Genomic DNA, 16,011 nt, shown 5'->3' with positions numbered 1-16,011 from the left:
AATACTAGGGTCCAGATTTTCCTGGATGTGATAGCTGACAGATTTCTTCACCGAATGCTCTCCAAATCTACAAGAGGTGATGCCATTTTAGATTTCGTACTGGTGAGGAGCTCATCAAAGAACTAGTTGTAAGGGGACAACCTTGGTTTGCGTGATCATGAGCTAATTTAGTTTAAACTAAATGGAAGGATAAACAAAAATAGATCTGCAACTAGGATTCTTGATTTCAAAGGGGAAGTGGACTGGACTGAAGAACTCCAGGATCTGAATGTGGAAGAAGCTTGGAATTACTTTAAGCCAAAATTGCAGAAACTATCTGAAGCCTGCATCCCAAGTAAGGGGGAAATTTCATAGGTAAGGGTTCCAGACCAAGCTGGATGAGCAAGCATCTCAAACATGTGATTATGAGAAAGCAGAAAGCCTACAAGAAATGGAAGATGGCATGGATCAGCAAGGAAAGCTACCTCTTGGAGATCAGAAAGTTTAGGGAAAAGGGGAGAACTGCCAAAAGCCAAGCAGAGTTGGACCTTGCAAGAGAAATTAAAACCAATAGTAAAAGGTTCTATAGCCATATAAATAAAAAGAAAACAAGGAAAGAAGAAATGGGACTGCTAAACACTGAGGATGAGGTGGAGATAAAAGATAATCTAGGCATGGCCCAACACCTAAACAAATACTTTGCCTCGGTTTTTAATTAGAGTAATTAGGAGTCTGGGAGTATATGGAAGTAGAAATTACCACAACTGAGGTGGAAGTCAAACTCTAACAGTTTAATGGGACTAAATCAGAGGGCCTGGATAATCTCCATTCAAGAATATTAAAGGAACTGGCACATGAAATTGCAAGTTCAATAGCAAGGATTTTTAATGAACCTGTAAACTCAGGAGTAGATCTATGACTGGAGGATTGCCAATATAGTACCTATTTTTAAGAAAAGGGGGGAAAAGTGATTTGGGAAACCACAGGCCTGTAAGTTTAACCTCAGTTGTACAATTGAACAAATTTTGAAAGAGAATGTAGTTAAGGACATAGAAGTAAACAGTAATTGGGATAAAATACAACATTGTTTTAAAAAGATAGATCATGCCAGACCAGCCTCTTCTCTTTCTTTGAAAAGATAACTGATTGTTCAGACAAAGGAAATGCAAATATAATCTAACTGGATTTCAGTAAGGCATTTGATAGAGTTCCACATGGAAAACTATTAGTTAAATTTGAGAATATGGGGACTAAGATGAAAACTGAAAGGAACTGGTTAGGTTAGGAGACCAGGTCATACTGAAAGGTGAACTGTCAGGCTGGAGGGAGATTACTTGTGAAGTTCCTCAGGGATCAGTCTCGGGACCAATCTTATTTAACATTTTTATTAATGACCTTGACACACAAAGTGTGTGTGCACTAATAAAATTTGCAGCTGACACAAAGATGGGAGGTATTGCCTCTACAAAGGAGGACCGGAATATCATATAAGAAGATCTGGATGACCTTGAAATTGGAGTAATAGAAATGGGATGAAATTGAATAGTGCAAGGTCATGCTCTTAGGGACTAACAAGAAGAATTTTTGTTATAAGCTAGGGATGTATCAGTTGGAAGTGACAGTGGAGGGAAAAGATCTGGATGTATTAGTTGATCACAGGATGAGCCGCCAATGTGATGGGGTTGTGAAAAAGGCTAATGCGATCCTAAAATGCATCAGGAGAGGTATTTCCAGTAGATGTTAGTGCCATTATACAAGGCACTTGTAAGACCTCATCTGGAATACTGTGTCCCATTTTTAAGAAAGATTAATTCAAACTGGAACAGGTACAGAGAAGGGCTACTAGGATGATCAGAGAAATGGAAAACCTCTGGGAATGGGAGGAGACTCAAAGAACTTGGCTTATGTAGCCGAACCAGACAAAGGGTGACAGGTGATAAGATTGCTCTCATAAATAAATCAGAGGGATAAATACCAGGGCGGGAGAGGAGTTAATTAAGTTAAGCACCAATGTTGACACAAGAACAAATGAATATAGACTAGCCATCAACAAGTTTAGGCTTGAAATTAGACAAAGGTTTCTAACCATCGGGGGAGTGAAGTTCTGGAACAGCCTTCCAAGGGGAGCAGTGGAGGTTAAAAACTTAATTGGCTTCAAGACGGAGCTCGATAAATTTATGGAGAAGATGGTAAGATGAGACTGCCTACAATGGCATGTAGCTGATCTGCGACTGCTAGCAGCAAATATCTCCAATATCCGATAATGGGACAATAGATCGGGAGGGCTCTCAGTTATTACAGAGAATTATTTTCCTGGTGTCTGGCTGTTGGGTTTTGCAGAAATGGTCAGGGTCCAACTGATCACCATAATTGGGGTCAGGAACGAATTTTCCCTCAGGTCAGATTGGCAGAGACCCTGGAGCTTTTTTGCCTTCTCTGCAGCATGGGCACAGGTCACTTGCAAGTTTAAACTAGTGTAAATTGTGGATTCTTTGTAACTTGAAGTCCTTAAATCATGATTTGAGGATAACTCATCCAGAGGTTGGGGTCTATTACAGGAGGGGGTGGATGAGGTTCTGTGGCCTGCGATGTGCAGGAGGTCAGACTAGAATAATGGTTCCCAAACTTGTTCCGCCGCTTGTGCAGGGAAAGCCCCTGGCGGGCGGGCCAGTTTGTTTACCTGCCGCGTCCGCAGGTTCGCCCGATCGTGGCTCCCAGTGGCCACGGTTCACTGCTCCAGGCTAATGGAAGCTGCTGGAAGCGGCGGCCAGTAAGTCCCTTGGCCTGTGCCGCTTCCAGCAGCTCCCATTGGCCTGGAACAGCAACCATGGCCACTGGGAACCACAATCGGCCAAACCTGCGGACGCGGCAGGTAAACCAGCCCGGCCCGCCAGGGGCTTTCCCTGCACAAATGGCGGAACAAGTTTGAGAACCACTGGACTAGATGATCATGATGGTCACGTCTGACCTTAAAATCTATGAGTCAATGAACACATTGAGGAGTCAGTTGGTGGCTTCAGACTCCTTTGTGTAGATTTTAGCCTCTAGGTGTGATTGTACACGTACTGAATGATGCTGAGCCTTTGGTTCCACCCATGTGGTGTGAGACTGTCCTCTCTTTCTGAGACCAAGCTATTTAAAACTTCTGCAGTTTATAATTCCTTGCCTATATCACTGGAGAAACCTAACAATGGGCAGAGCATTCAAATATCAGCCACCTTCCCAAGGCACTGACGGCAACAAAGGTCCACAACTGTAGGTCTTTTGAGCGGGTGCTAGAAGGAAAGTTCGGTTGTACAGGGACAAAGTCACGTTAAATTCTCCTTTTCAGCTGCTGGAATTCTACTCCTGCTCACTATCAAAACAATCTCTTTGTTTATAAAGAAAGGGTAAACATTTAGCAATGTTGGTTAAAAGCTTTTTGGGCCAACTTCATTATTCCCCACAAATATGTGGGGGCACCAATTCAGTGGACTACCCTATTTTGCATTGGTGTTGCGCTGAATTTCCAAGTGAGTTGGTCTTTGAATTATAGATTTTAGCAACTACTTTCCCCCTGTTAGCCCATTACAAATTTAGCTATGCCTCATTCATTATGCCAGATAATTCCTTCTCATTGGCTTGATTCTCCCCCCAACCCACAACTAAGAGAAATTCTGAATAAAATTCATCACTGGGACTCCTATCCTGGGGCACAAAGGACAGATTCAGTCTCTCATCCACAGTTGACGTCACTCATGATTTGCTTGTAAACGTGTTACATAATATATGAGCACTTCCAATGCCATCATTCCTGCATGTTCTGTGGGATTTGGGGGTGAGCTTTTGTAGACATGTGTAGATAACTTGCTGATTGCTTTCCCTAACTGGTAACAATGTATTCAGGGAATTTCAGTAACAGCCTAGACTTCTCCCTTTCCCTGCCACCCACTTTTTTTAATGAGTAGGGATCTCTACAGAAGGATGTAAAGCCTAGATCCTCTTCCCCAAAACATAAAATGATAGTTATGGAAATATCTAATACATCTTGAACCATAAAGTAACCATCTTAAGCATTTCTGCTTCCACCTTTTAGAACTCAGCAGAATACACAGATGTATTTTTATGCTGCTCTGCAAAGCTGGTTTTAAAAATATACCGCACATAAAAAAACTGGTAGCGACTTAAATACATTAATAACTTAAGAACCTAAATAAGCTGACATTTGATGTAACATACGTTAATGAGGTTAATGAGGAGGTATTACATGGCAGATAAGCAGAAAGTTCTCATCTACGGTACAATATATGATTTTTCATCGCATAAACAGATTGGGGAAAAGAACATGCTACCTATTTTCCCCCCAGAAAAGTGAAAATAACGTAAGAAGAACACAACAATAAGAAGATAGTCATATTGCAGCACTGACAGACTTAGTGCAGAGCTACCAAATATTCCCTCATATTAGGAAAAATCTAGAGGACAGTGTGTAGGTTCCATTGTAGTGTTCCCATATTTCTAAGTGTAACATTCCGGCATCCGAGCAGTAACCATTTGTAGAGGAGGCTCTCAGCTTTGCCCTGCCTGATATCATTACATTCATAAAAATCGTCAATAAAAACATCAATGTATATGTGACAGTGGCTGAGCATGCACTGCAGCCCCGCAATAAGGCTCTAGGAAGATGTCTAAATTTTTAGCTACTCTAGATGTCAAGATAATTGGATTTTCCAAATTAAACCTTTCTGCACTTTAAGGTTAGGGAGGGTAGCCACAAAAGCTTCTGTCACCATTATGAAGAATTTGCAGCCGTGCTGTAATTTTTCTTCTCCCGTGTCTGTTAGGAGAGAGGCAAAATGGCAAAAGCTTCATTAAAGAAAAGTGGTTATATCAGCTGCCATGAAAAGTTGGCATAGGAAAGCTTTGTTTCTTGTAAATCTACCTGGTCATTTTATGAGTTCTTGCCAAAATTTTAGAGGTTATTAAAGAGGCAATGTAAGATTGTTTGGGCTAAAATTTAAGTTTCATTAAAAGGTCTATGAAACCGCTTATTCGTAGACACGATATAGGGTGTCTCTGATATATTTCCACAGAAGTTGGGTGGTCAGAAATAAACAGGATATGTGGTGTTCCTTCTGTTTAAGGAATATGTATTTAAATCCTTGACTTTGTCTAGACAGAGCTTTTTATTTGGGAATGTTTTTAGTTTATTTTTTTTTAATTGTCATGATAGCAATGTAATCTTAAACATTCCTTTGATAAACCATGGAAACGTTGAACATAAGAACAGCCATACGGGTCAGACCAAAGGTCCATCTAGCCCAGTATCCTGTCTTCTGACAGTAGCCAATGCCAGGTGTCCCAGAGGGAATGAACAGAAATAATCATCAAGTGATCCATTCCCTGTCGCTCATTCCCAGTTTCTGGCAAACAGAGGCTAGGAACACCATCCCTGCCCATCCTGGCTAATAGCCATTGATGGACCTGTCCTCCATGAATTTATCTAGTTCTTTTTTGAACCCTGTTATAGTCTTGGCCTTCACAACATCCTCTGGCAAAGAGTTCCACAGGTTGACTGTGAATTGTGTGAAGAAATGCTTCCTTTTGGTTGTTTTGAATCTGCTGCCTATTAATTTCATTTGGTGACCCCTAGTTCATGTGTTATGAGAAGGAGTAAATAACACTTACTTATTTACTTTCTCCACACCAGTCATGATTTTATAGACCTCTACCATATTCCCCCTTAGTCGTCTCTTTTCCAAGCTGAAAAGTCCCAATCTTATTAATCTCTCCTCATACGGCAGCCGTTCCATACCCCTATGGGTATTTTTATTTCAGATTAAAATGAATCAGTGATTCAATATCTGAGGTTGAAAATTTAAAAACTCTGCTGCCTAATAATTATTCTACAGACTGTGATTTCACACAGTTCCAAAACAAGAGTTTTCGAAAAGATATAAACCCTCATTCTTCAGGGCATGTCAGCCATGGATTATAGGAGGAAAATGTTCCTGTGGGCGAGTTATTTCATATCTTCCTGTTAAAGAGTTTCTTGTACCTGCTCTGAAGCAATGGGTACTGGCCACTGTTGGAGACATGGTACCAGATTGGAGGGACTGGTCTGATCCAGTATAGCAATTCCTATGTTTCAATGTGCTGCCGAAGAGGGTACTTTTGATTCTTTGCAATGCTCAACAAGGGTCTGATTCAATGCCCGCTGAGTCAAGGAGCACTACATCAAGCCCTGAATGAGAGAGAATAGAGGCTCTATTAGCTTGACTTGCCCCAAATCTGGGAGGTCTGGGGAGGAGAATGTTTGAAATGTTTGAAAATCTTTCAAATTTTTATAAAGAAAAAAAATTGCATTCAGATTCATTGTGACTATATTCTAACTCTAGGTATAACCTGGCCATTTTATATATGTTTATACATAAATATAGCAAGCCTGGACCAAAGGACAAGAGATCCCACACTCCTTCCTCTCTCCTTTTTAAAGGAAGTGGGATCCCACCTGTCTGTGCAGGGACACCGTGCTATGCATTGTACATGGTAGAACAACATTAGTCCCAAAAGACTGGAATCCAGTATGACCTGTAGGGAAGATGTTTATCGTGGTGTTCATGGAAGTTCCAGAATTTTCCATCTTTTTCTCTGAGTTCCTTGGTGTTGTTTCCCCTCACCCACTTTTCTAATCCCACTAGGGTCAAAGAAGTGCCAATGCCATCGTTGAGATGTCATCACAAATCGCTTGTGTCAGGCATGTGTGAAAATTCAGCCACGGCCTTATATAGTGCATAGGGAGATGTCTCTGCCTACCTAGAGGGTGTCCACCTCCATCCTTATGCAGGAGTGTGAAGATTCTGCGATTAGCACCATCCTCTCCCTGCTGCCTCTCTGCAGAGCCCATCAAAAGGCATGAAGGCAGGAAACAGAATGACTTTCCCAATCCTGTTCTCCGGGGTCCCAATCCAAAGTCCAGTGAAATCAATGGACGTCTTTCCACTAACTTGAATGGGTACTGAATGGGCTCTGGGTGCACATGGGAAGGGGAATAACAGTTGCTAGCATCTCATTCTCAGTGCCTAAACATGCCTGTAGATTTCTGTGCTGAAGTCTCCCTGAGCATATGGACTTCAGTGCATAAAGACTTCAGCCGAGAAATCTTTAGGGACCCCACTGCATAAAGTTTTCTGTTCCAAAGTTTTTATGCGCTGAAGTTTTTATGGCCTTAAAGATTTTAGCCCATAAAAATCCAAGGGGCTAATAAAACAAATAGCAGCTACATGCAGGCTCCGGAGCTGGAGAAAAAAATTGCTCTTGGATTATAATAGGACTTTCAGTAGTAGTGTGGACCAAAATCTAAGGAACTGTTTTTTCCCCATTGAGCGATATTTTACCGTCTTGCACTCTGACCCAGTCCCTATTTGCATACTGCACAGACTGTTTATGGGTACATGGTGGTGTAAAGGTTTTATTGCCATGATTTTGAATTGTTCTCAAGGCTGGTGAAGCCAAAAGTGAGTTATGCAAGTAAGTTCCAATAAAACCTCTACACTGCAGCATGCCCCCATGCATTCCATTTAGACTACATATTAGAAAATTGCTTTCTATAGCTTTATGGTTAAATGCTAATAATGGGTGCCCAATATCGGCACCAAAATGCCAACCCCATTGAGTACTTGTATTAGAACTGTAAGTTGTGTTGCTTGTGTGTGTGCAAATAGTTGGGCCTTTGCTTTTTAAAAAATGTGTCTCTTGAAGACTTTATTGGTGCTATTTTTCATATTTCTTCATCTCTAAAGCCAGGTTTTGCAAGTCCTAGAGTGATAGACAAATTAGAGTTCATAAAACTAACGTACAACATCTGAAAGAGCTTTCCTATAAATCATGGTGTTGCTATTTTAAGGTCTACTATTTTTCAGCTTGCCAGAGCTAGCCATGGCTACTGTAGATATATATCATGTGAATGTTATTATCCCATCTCATGAGAAGGAAACAGTCAGGGTACATCTACGCTGCAAAAAAACCCCAACCTCTTAGCAGCGCGTCTCAGAGCCCTGACTTGGGCTCGCACTGTGGAGCTAAAAATAGCAGTGTAGACATTCGGGCTCAGGCTGGAGCCTTAGCTCCAAGACCCTCCCCACCAACCCTGCTGAATTTCAGAGTCCGGGCTCTCGGCCGAACGTGAATATATACCTGCTTTGTTTTTAGCCCCATTGTGCAAGCCCCTCGAGCCCGAGTCATTTGACCCAGGCTCTGAGACTCGCCGCCATGGGTCTTTTTTTGCCTTGTAGACATATCCTTAGTGTCCCTACATCTGGTGGCTCATGGTATAACAGATATTTTAAACCTGTTACTGGCCAAGACTGAATATTGTCCATTCTGGACTGCAGAGCAGGGTAATTTTCAATCCCGGCTTTTCCCTACTCCATAGTTAAGGTGAAAGAAGGCAGGGTTTTGTTTTGTTTTCCATGTCTCAGAGGTTTGGAGTGTTAGAAGTCATCCCAGCAGAGATGGATGAGTGGGCAGGAGGCAGGTGAGTAGGCTAACAGGACTTAGTGAGCCCCAAATGCTACCCTAAATAACTGCCTGCGTATTGTGGCAGGGCCCTGGAGAACTCCAGGGCAAAAGGGAGAGGAGTAGTCTATATGGCCCTTACACCTACAAACTGGGAGAAACAGACCAGAAGGTCCACTCAGCTGCACTCCTTTAAGACTGTGCCCAGAGGTGAAAGAGCCGGTACGCCGTGCCGGACTGGACCGGCTTCTCCAGCGGTGATTTAAAGGGCCCAGGGCTCCAGCCGCTGCGGGGAGCCCCAGACCCTTTAAATCACCACCAGAGCTCCAGCAGCCAGGCTGAGGCAGGGATTCAAAGGGCCCGGAGCTCCGGTCCCTGCGGGGAGCTCCAGGCCGTTTAAAGCGCTACCCGAGCCCGGCTGCCGGAGCGCCAGCGGCGCTTTAAAGGGCCCGGGGCTCCCCGCAGCGGCCAGAGCCTCTGGCCCTTTAAATCACTGCCAGAGCCCCGGGGCTCCTGCAGCCGGGCTCGGGCGGAGATTTAAAGGGCCCAATGCTCCTGCAACTGCAGCCCTGCCACCACTAACCCACAGTGGCAGGAGCACCGGGCCCTTTAAATCCCCGCCCGAACCCTGCCGCCCTGGGGTAGCAACAGCAGGGCTCCCGCGGTGATTTAAACGGCCCAGAGCTCTGCGGCGGCTGGAGCCCAGGCCCTTTAATTCACCCCTGAGCCCCGGGGATCCCAGCCGCCTCTGCAGCTGGTAGCTCCAGGGTGATTTAAAGGCCCTGGGGCTCCCAGCCACAGCCAGAGCCCCAGGGCCTTTAAATCTTGAAAGGCCCCACCTCGTCCCTTTGCGGCCACGCCTCTTTTGATTGAGGCCACACCCCCGCTCAGGACTCGGGCGTACTGATAAGTCCTTTCAGTTACTTTCACCCCGACTGTGCCTTACCTACCAAGAGTTGTAAGCATGATTGCATAGGCTGGTTCTATGGCTTTGGGCCTACATTGCATAGGGGTTACAATTCCTTGCATGTATTCCTAGCATCCTGGTTGACTCCCTGCAGAGTGAAACTGCTCCATTTCTGCTGCTGTGAGGGCTGTCCATGCCAGCAAAGGAGATGGATGGATTTGGGCCTGAATGCAGTTAATTTCCTGGGTCCACAATATATTCCGTGGTTGTATCAATTTATTTATGCAGTGGGTATCATTACAATATATGTGGTATTGTCTTGCTATTGAGAGCATGTGTTTTCTCTATATAAAGTAGCCTATTTCTGAATTTTGCCTCCTTTTGAAAATGTTTATGAAGGGCAAGCCATCTGACTCTTAACCACATCCACAAACAAGTCATTTGAGAGACACATTCTACAAAGAGAATAGATCTTTCCACTGGATCCAGTATTCTGCTACTAGAAGTAAATTGGTACAATGCATATAAAAGGACCTGCTTACGGCCATTATAGAAAAGGACACAGATACTTAGCTCGTGTCCTATTGCAGTTGTGACGAAGTGGGACTGTTCTTAATGTTTCCTCTGAATACTGTGTGGTGCCTCAGTTTCCCCTATGCATTTCTTAAGTCTCTAGGTGGAGGGATAAAGGCCAGTGTGCATAAATCACTGATACTCTGTCTCCCTGGCAACAAATGGCCATGGCCCTTTCCCCCCTGCAAGGGAATAGCTGAAGGTGAACAAAGAGATCAGGTGACCTCCTGGCCCTGGAAAGAGACAAAGCCCAGAGAAGGAGGGGCTGGAGGGGGTTCCAGTTGGGTGCTCGCTGGGAATGGGGAAGGGAGTGCAGCTGGGGTGTCTGGCTCTCTGAACCCCATAATAGACCCAGCCGAGGGGTCCCGTTCACTGCTGTACCTACAAGCTCTATTTTAGACCGTGTTCCTGTCATCTAATAAACCTCTGTTTTACTGGCTGGCTAAGAGTCAAGTCTGACTGCAAAGTGGGGGTGCGTGCAGGACTTCTGGCTTCCCCAGGACCCCGCCTGGGCGGAAACACTGTGGGAAGCGCACGGAGGGGCATATGCTGTATGCTCCAAGGTCAGACCCAGGAGGTGAAGACGTGTGAGCTTCTTGCCCTGAAGACGGTCTGCTCCGAGGGAGAGGAGGCTCCCCAAAGTCCTGACTGGCTTTGTGGGGAGCAGTTCCAGAGCATCGCCCGGGGACTCCGTGACAGCAGTCTTCCATTCCAGGCTAGCAGAAACAATTGTCTGTTGAGCACATCGCTCAGATATGCTCATTATTTCCTGGGCAATTTTATATCACTGAGGAATGACTTCAACTACTGAAGTAAGATCCATTTGGTCGGTCAGTAAAAGAGCTCAGTTCAAAGCTCAGTTCAAAAACTGAGATTTTCAGTGATTCACTTCAATATAGGGTGTGATGCGAGGGCTATTCCCTGTTGGAATATGGAGATCTGTCTCTTTATGCTTTTTTCTTTGTGATTGTCTCCACTTACCTTGTGTTGGGTGAATGATTACACATAAACAATGTTACACTGAAGAAATGTTTCAGAGTAACAGCCGTGTTAGTCTGTATCCGCAAAAAGAAGAACAGGAGTACTTGTGGCACCTTAGAGACTAACAAATTTATTAGAGCATAAGCTTTCGTGGACTACAGCCCACAGCGTTCTCAATTTTATGGAAGCTTTGTCGACATTAGGGAAAATGCAACGTATGTCTGTAATGGACGCAGCTGAATCAGTGCTGAACATGATTTAACAGGACGTGCAAATCAGAATGAGCTGTCTGTGTTCAATGCTGTTTCAGAAACTGGTTCAATCCTGCCCTATTCAGGGGCAGTAATCATGCTGAGCAAGATTAGTTCTGATCTATGTTGGCAGTTAACTCCAGTTCAGCTGTGGGGTGGGGTGATCTCATTTTATTCTGGTAGTCCATTTAGGGTGAAATTCACCTCTGTTCAGGAGGCCAACATAATGTATCATTTAGCCCTATTTTAAGGGTTTACATGATGCATACACCTTGTGCTGGCCCTCTGCACAATCATGAATTTCACTCTTTATGCAAACTATGTATAGAATTAATATTTAAGGCCAACATTCCATTCAGCCCGAGTACTTGATTCATGCCAACCCAAGGGGTAATGTAAATGTAAAGTATTGTTTAACCAGCTCCCAAATAATGAACAAAACTTCAGGTGAAGGATGTGACCTTCAGAGAACATAGAATCAATTTGGTCTTTTTAACTTGCAGATAGTTTACCTAATACTTTTTTCCCCATTGAAGACATAGGCTCACTGCACTGAAAACTGTTTACAAATGTTTTTTTTACATTAAATTAATTTTCTGAGCATGAGATAGGCAATGTTTTCTGGAACTAATTTGAATTTCTCCCTAATTAATATTCAAGAACAAAATATGTTATCTTTGCATGACTGTGCAATTATTAAAGGGGAAAATATCAGCTGTGACGGCAATTATTTTTCTTTCCCTCCCATATTTTTTTTTTAATGGCAGTTCACTTTTTACCAGCACAGTATGTATCATTTCTTTCCCTTTTTTTTTAGGCTATGATTGAAGAAGCCATCACAAGGGAGGAATCTTTTTCAGTTATGTACACACCATTTGCAACAAAAGCAAAGGCTGACAAAATAGACAAGATGAAGGAAGCTTTTTCTAAAAAGCACCCCGATTATGTGGAGTACATATACACCGGTAAGAGTGGATTTCACATCTTCAAGTGGCATTGGACCTTATTGGATTGTGTGGATTGCGTGTTTGTAGCTGACATTGAGTTTGATTTGTGGGTGGTTGGGGCCTGATCCTGCAAATTCTTACTCTTACCTGGGGTGAAATTCACCCCTGAGCAGAGGGCCAACATATGACCTATGTAGCACTAAAGTCCTCAAACACAATTTAAGGAAGAGCTTTGTACTGAAACCTGCACAAGGGTGAATTTTACCCATGATGCCTCAAAGCGTCATTCTTTGACTTCCATTATTGCAGCAAAGCTTTTGTTGTATGTTGGGCTTTGCAATGTGCTCTGAAGATTGTCAGGCTTGGGCTCACCCTAATCTCTGGTAGGAGTTCTATAGTCAAGAGCCCCCCACTGATGATGCTCTGCCTCTGCCTCTTACTGGTCTCACCCACCCTGGGCACTAATGATCGATCGTTCCCAGCAGTCATGAATGGGTAGCCTGGCCTCATTCAGAACCAGGACCTTGAGTAGGACCCAGAAGTGAATGGGGATCCAGTGGAGGGCATCGAGTTTTGGTGTGAACGGGGGAATCTTTTGTGTGACCCTCATTGTCCCCTGCTGGTTGAGCGAGTTAAAGTAGCCTTTTCCTGAGTTGATAAGCTCTTAGATCACAGTGAGAAGGGCCTCAGTCCAGAAGGAAAGTAGATGATGGGCTACGGTATGTCTTGTCATCATTGCTAACTGAGTTACTTGGCGCAGTAGTGACTATGAGAAGACCCTAAGGTGTCACTCTGTGTTGATGACTGGGGATCAGACAGAGGGAGAGGTAAATTTCTCAGTATGTCGAATTGCTGGAGGACATTTGCTCCCATCACAAGAACCCACACTATAGCTGGCACTTTGTGGGCAGTTCTAGCAGAATGCTCCAGAAGACTGAAATGCTCTTTAATTCCTAGAGGTATTGCCCTGGGTCAGAGCTGAGACTTATTGATTGGGCTATATGGCTATACCACTTGCTATGACATACCAGCTCTGTGAATAACGACTTCATCCTTCAGGGCAATCAATATGGAACCTTTCAGGAGCACTAAAAACTTCCTTAATAAAAAAACAAACAGAGACTAGTAAGTCCAAGCACTAACAACAAAGTCATGCAAGTATTGTACACAACTAAGCACATTTATTTTGTTCATTTTATGTTTTGTTTTAAAAACGTCACTGTAAAGACAGATCACCTTGATTTTACAAGTTGAAGAACATCCTTATGTGTGGTGGTGTTTTTTTAAATAGAGAAAATAGGAACTTGTTATTTGTCATGGAGGTTATAAAGTAGCTGTCTTCTGTTTACTTGCTGATGTGAATTTGTGGAGAACTTCCAGGGAACAAAAGTATTGGCATTAAGAGGAGTATAATATAAAACTCCCTGAACCTGACTGAAAAGGAGACAAACTCATACCTCACAGAATCCCATCTCCACAATATAGAGAGAGGGTGGGATTTTCAAAAGTCCTTACGTGACCTAGGAGGACAAGTTGCTTAGAAAGTCAATAGGACTTGTGTGCCTAAATCACATAGGCATTCTGAAAATGTCACTCTTAATTTTTAATTTCTTTCACTACTATATCCAAGGAAAGAAAAAAAGATAAAGGGGAGGGGAAAGGGAGAGGACCTGGTTATAGACCATTTTAATCAAGCATTTTGCTTATAAATAAAGCTAATGGACCCAGTTCTGGCCTCAGATGCATGGTTATAATACCCATTAGACTTCAGTGAAGTTACTTCTGTTTGACACTGGTGTAACTGAGAGCAGAATTTGGCTCATTGATTTCTCTGGGAATTGTCCTGTGTATCTGAGATCATAATTGGGTTCGTCATGTGCAACTTTTTGTGTAATATAGGTTAAAAAACAGTAAAAAATTTAGCATGGCTTGTTTTATTTTGTTTCCTTTTGTGACTGCAATGATGCTGAAGGATGCTGAAGTCACAACTCTGGAGTTTGCAGCCCTTATATGTTCACAGAACAGGTAAAGCATAGGCGGTGCTGCAGTCCAAGCTTCTCCACCAACATGCCCCATTTCTGACCTGCAGGGAGCACCCTCTAAGGCTGAGAACTTAGGACCAGGATGGAAAAATTAACTGTCACTAGATGCTCTGCTGAGGTAGCTGACAAGGGTAACAGCTAGCGCCAACTGTGGCGGTGTTGTTCGTGACTTGTCTATTCAGAACTGGACTGAGACCCCCAAGCCATTTCACTTAGTTCATCAAACAGCTTTCAGCTAGTGACTGTCATAGTTCAAGGCAATTGCACCTCGTGGACCAGCAAGGACACCCACTCTAGGCTCCTGGCTCTTCAGCTGTCACCTCTCTGAGGTGGAGACTGGCATCTCTCTCTCTCCTGACCAGCATAGGCCCCTGTCTACATTGTGAGTTCCCCAGCAAGCAAGATGGCCTATACAGCCAGTATCTGCAGGGAAATTGCCCACTGTTGTAAGTTTCCACACAGCCTTTCTAAGTAGCAGTTATTCTTAAGGTGAAAGCATGACAGAGACAACATATTAAAAAACGATGGAAGAACCTACACACATGCTAACCTTACCAGAGATCACCCCCAACTGCAACAAAATCTCTGGTGGGTGATCAAACCCCATCCAGGGGGTTTTCTGTGATTACAAGTTCTTAACAGCTTTTCCTCAGAACAAGAACAGAAGTTAGCCTTTCCTTTATACAGCTTGGAACTTAGATATTCAGGGAGTGGGGATAGGTAGTCAGTCAGAGACAATGGTTCTCTCCTCAGAGTGTAGCTTCAAAAGATTGCGTCCAAAAGTGAGACTTTGCATTTCCCTCCTGCCAGGTATTTCCTAGGAGACCCATTTAACTTTGTTTGTCCCGAATGTTCCTTCTTGTCTGGCACATTGTTTAAAATAGTCTGTTGAAGCAAATAAAATTTCCCAGGGTTTGGATTGTCCATGTCTCTCCCCTAAAGAAGTTACATACAATCCCACAATAATACATAAACTTTGCATTTGTAATACAATTGACTGCAAAGCTATTTAAACTTAATTCAATAAGATCTCCCACAGATATTGCAGGAAATTGCCATATCTGTCACAGTGATGATTTTCCATCACTGCCAGATTGGCACAGGTCTGAATTTATGACCTGCAGGTGAGAGGTTCTATACCCCGCATCTCTGGGATTTTAAATGTGAACTAAACCACTTCTATGAAAATACAGTTTGAAATACCAGATTTCTCATTAACTTGTTAGTTAAAATAACCTTAAACATGAATTTCAGTAACATTCATTCATCCAAATCTTGGTTCAAGTTTTGACTTATTGTAAGGATGTATCATACTGAATTTCTCCACAAGTTTTCCTTTGATCCACGGGAAGAAAAGGAGGTATATTTTTAAATTCAAATGCACAATGCAGTCTATTTTAAACTTCTGAATCCATCAGAGGCAGAAAGCTTTTAGACTATAGGTACGGCTTTTAAAACCAACAATTCCAAGCCCCTAGCATCCTATTAAAAGCTACATAGAACTTCAGCAGGTAGGGATTTATAATTTCTGGCTGTTAACCACCTGCTAAGTAAACGCTGTATATACAAATGAGATAAAAAGAATGGAATGGTACAGCACAAAATTAGCTCATTTAAAATATTTGCACACATCCAGAACATGCATACATTCAGAGTACAGCATATGAGTAAAACAAGGACTCTACCAAATAGAACACATTCTGAGATCACATCAGTGGAACTTTGTAGTTTCTCTAGCAAAGTTAATAGAGAGCAATTGGCATAATACTGGGGAAGAGGAATATCTAGCTCACTGTATTTTATTTATGTGCTAGTAAGCCGGTGAGCAGTAAATG

The 16,011-nt window shown here is 43.0% G+C and overlaps 1 protein-coding gene across 1 annotated transcript in view; it reads left to right on the top strand.

Annotated features, from left to right (window-relative positions):
- The window catches only part of SPATA16 (spermatogenesis associated 16), a 121,193-nt gene that overhangs the window by 60,803 nt on the left and 44,379 nt on the right, over positions 1 to 16,011 (top strand). The window contains exon 5 of the mRNA XM_054040820.1: positions 12,005 to 12,152. Coding sequence (XP_053896795.1) covers positions 12,005 to 12,152 — 148 coding nt within the window. The remainder of the gene's footprint in view (positions 1 to 12,004; positions 12,153 to 16,011) is intronic.

The sequence above is a fragment of the Malaclemys terrapin genome, chromosome 9, assembly GCF_027887155.1.
Source record: "Malaclemys terrapin pileata isolate rMalTer1 chromosome 9, rMalTer1.hap1, whole genome shotgun sequence".
NCBI lineage: Eukaryota > Metazoa > Chordata > Testudines > Emydidae > Malaclemys > Malaclemys terrapin.
This window is presented reverse-complemented; position numbering and strand designations above follow the sequence as displayed.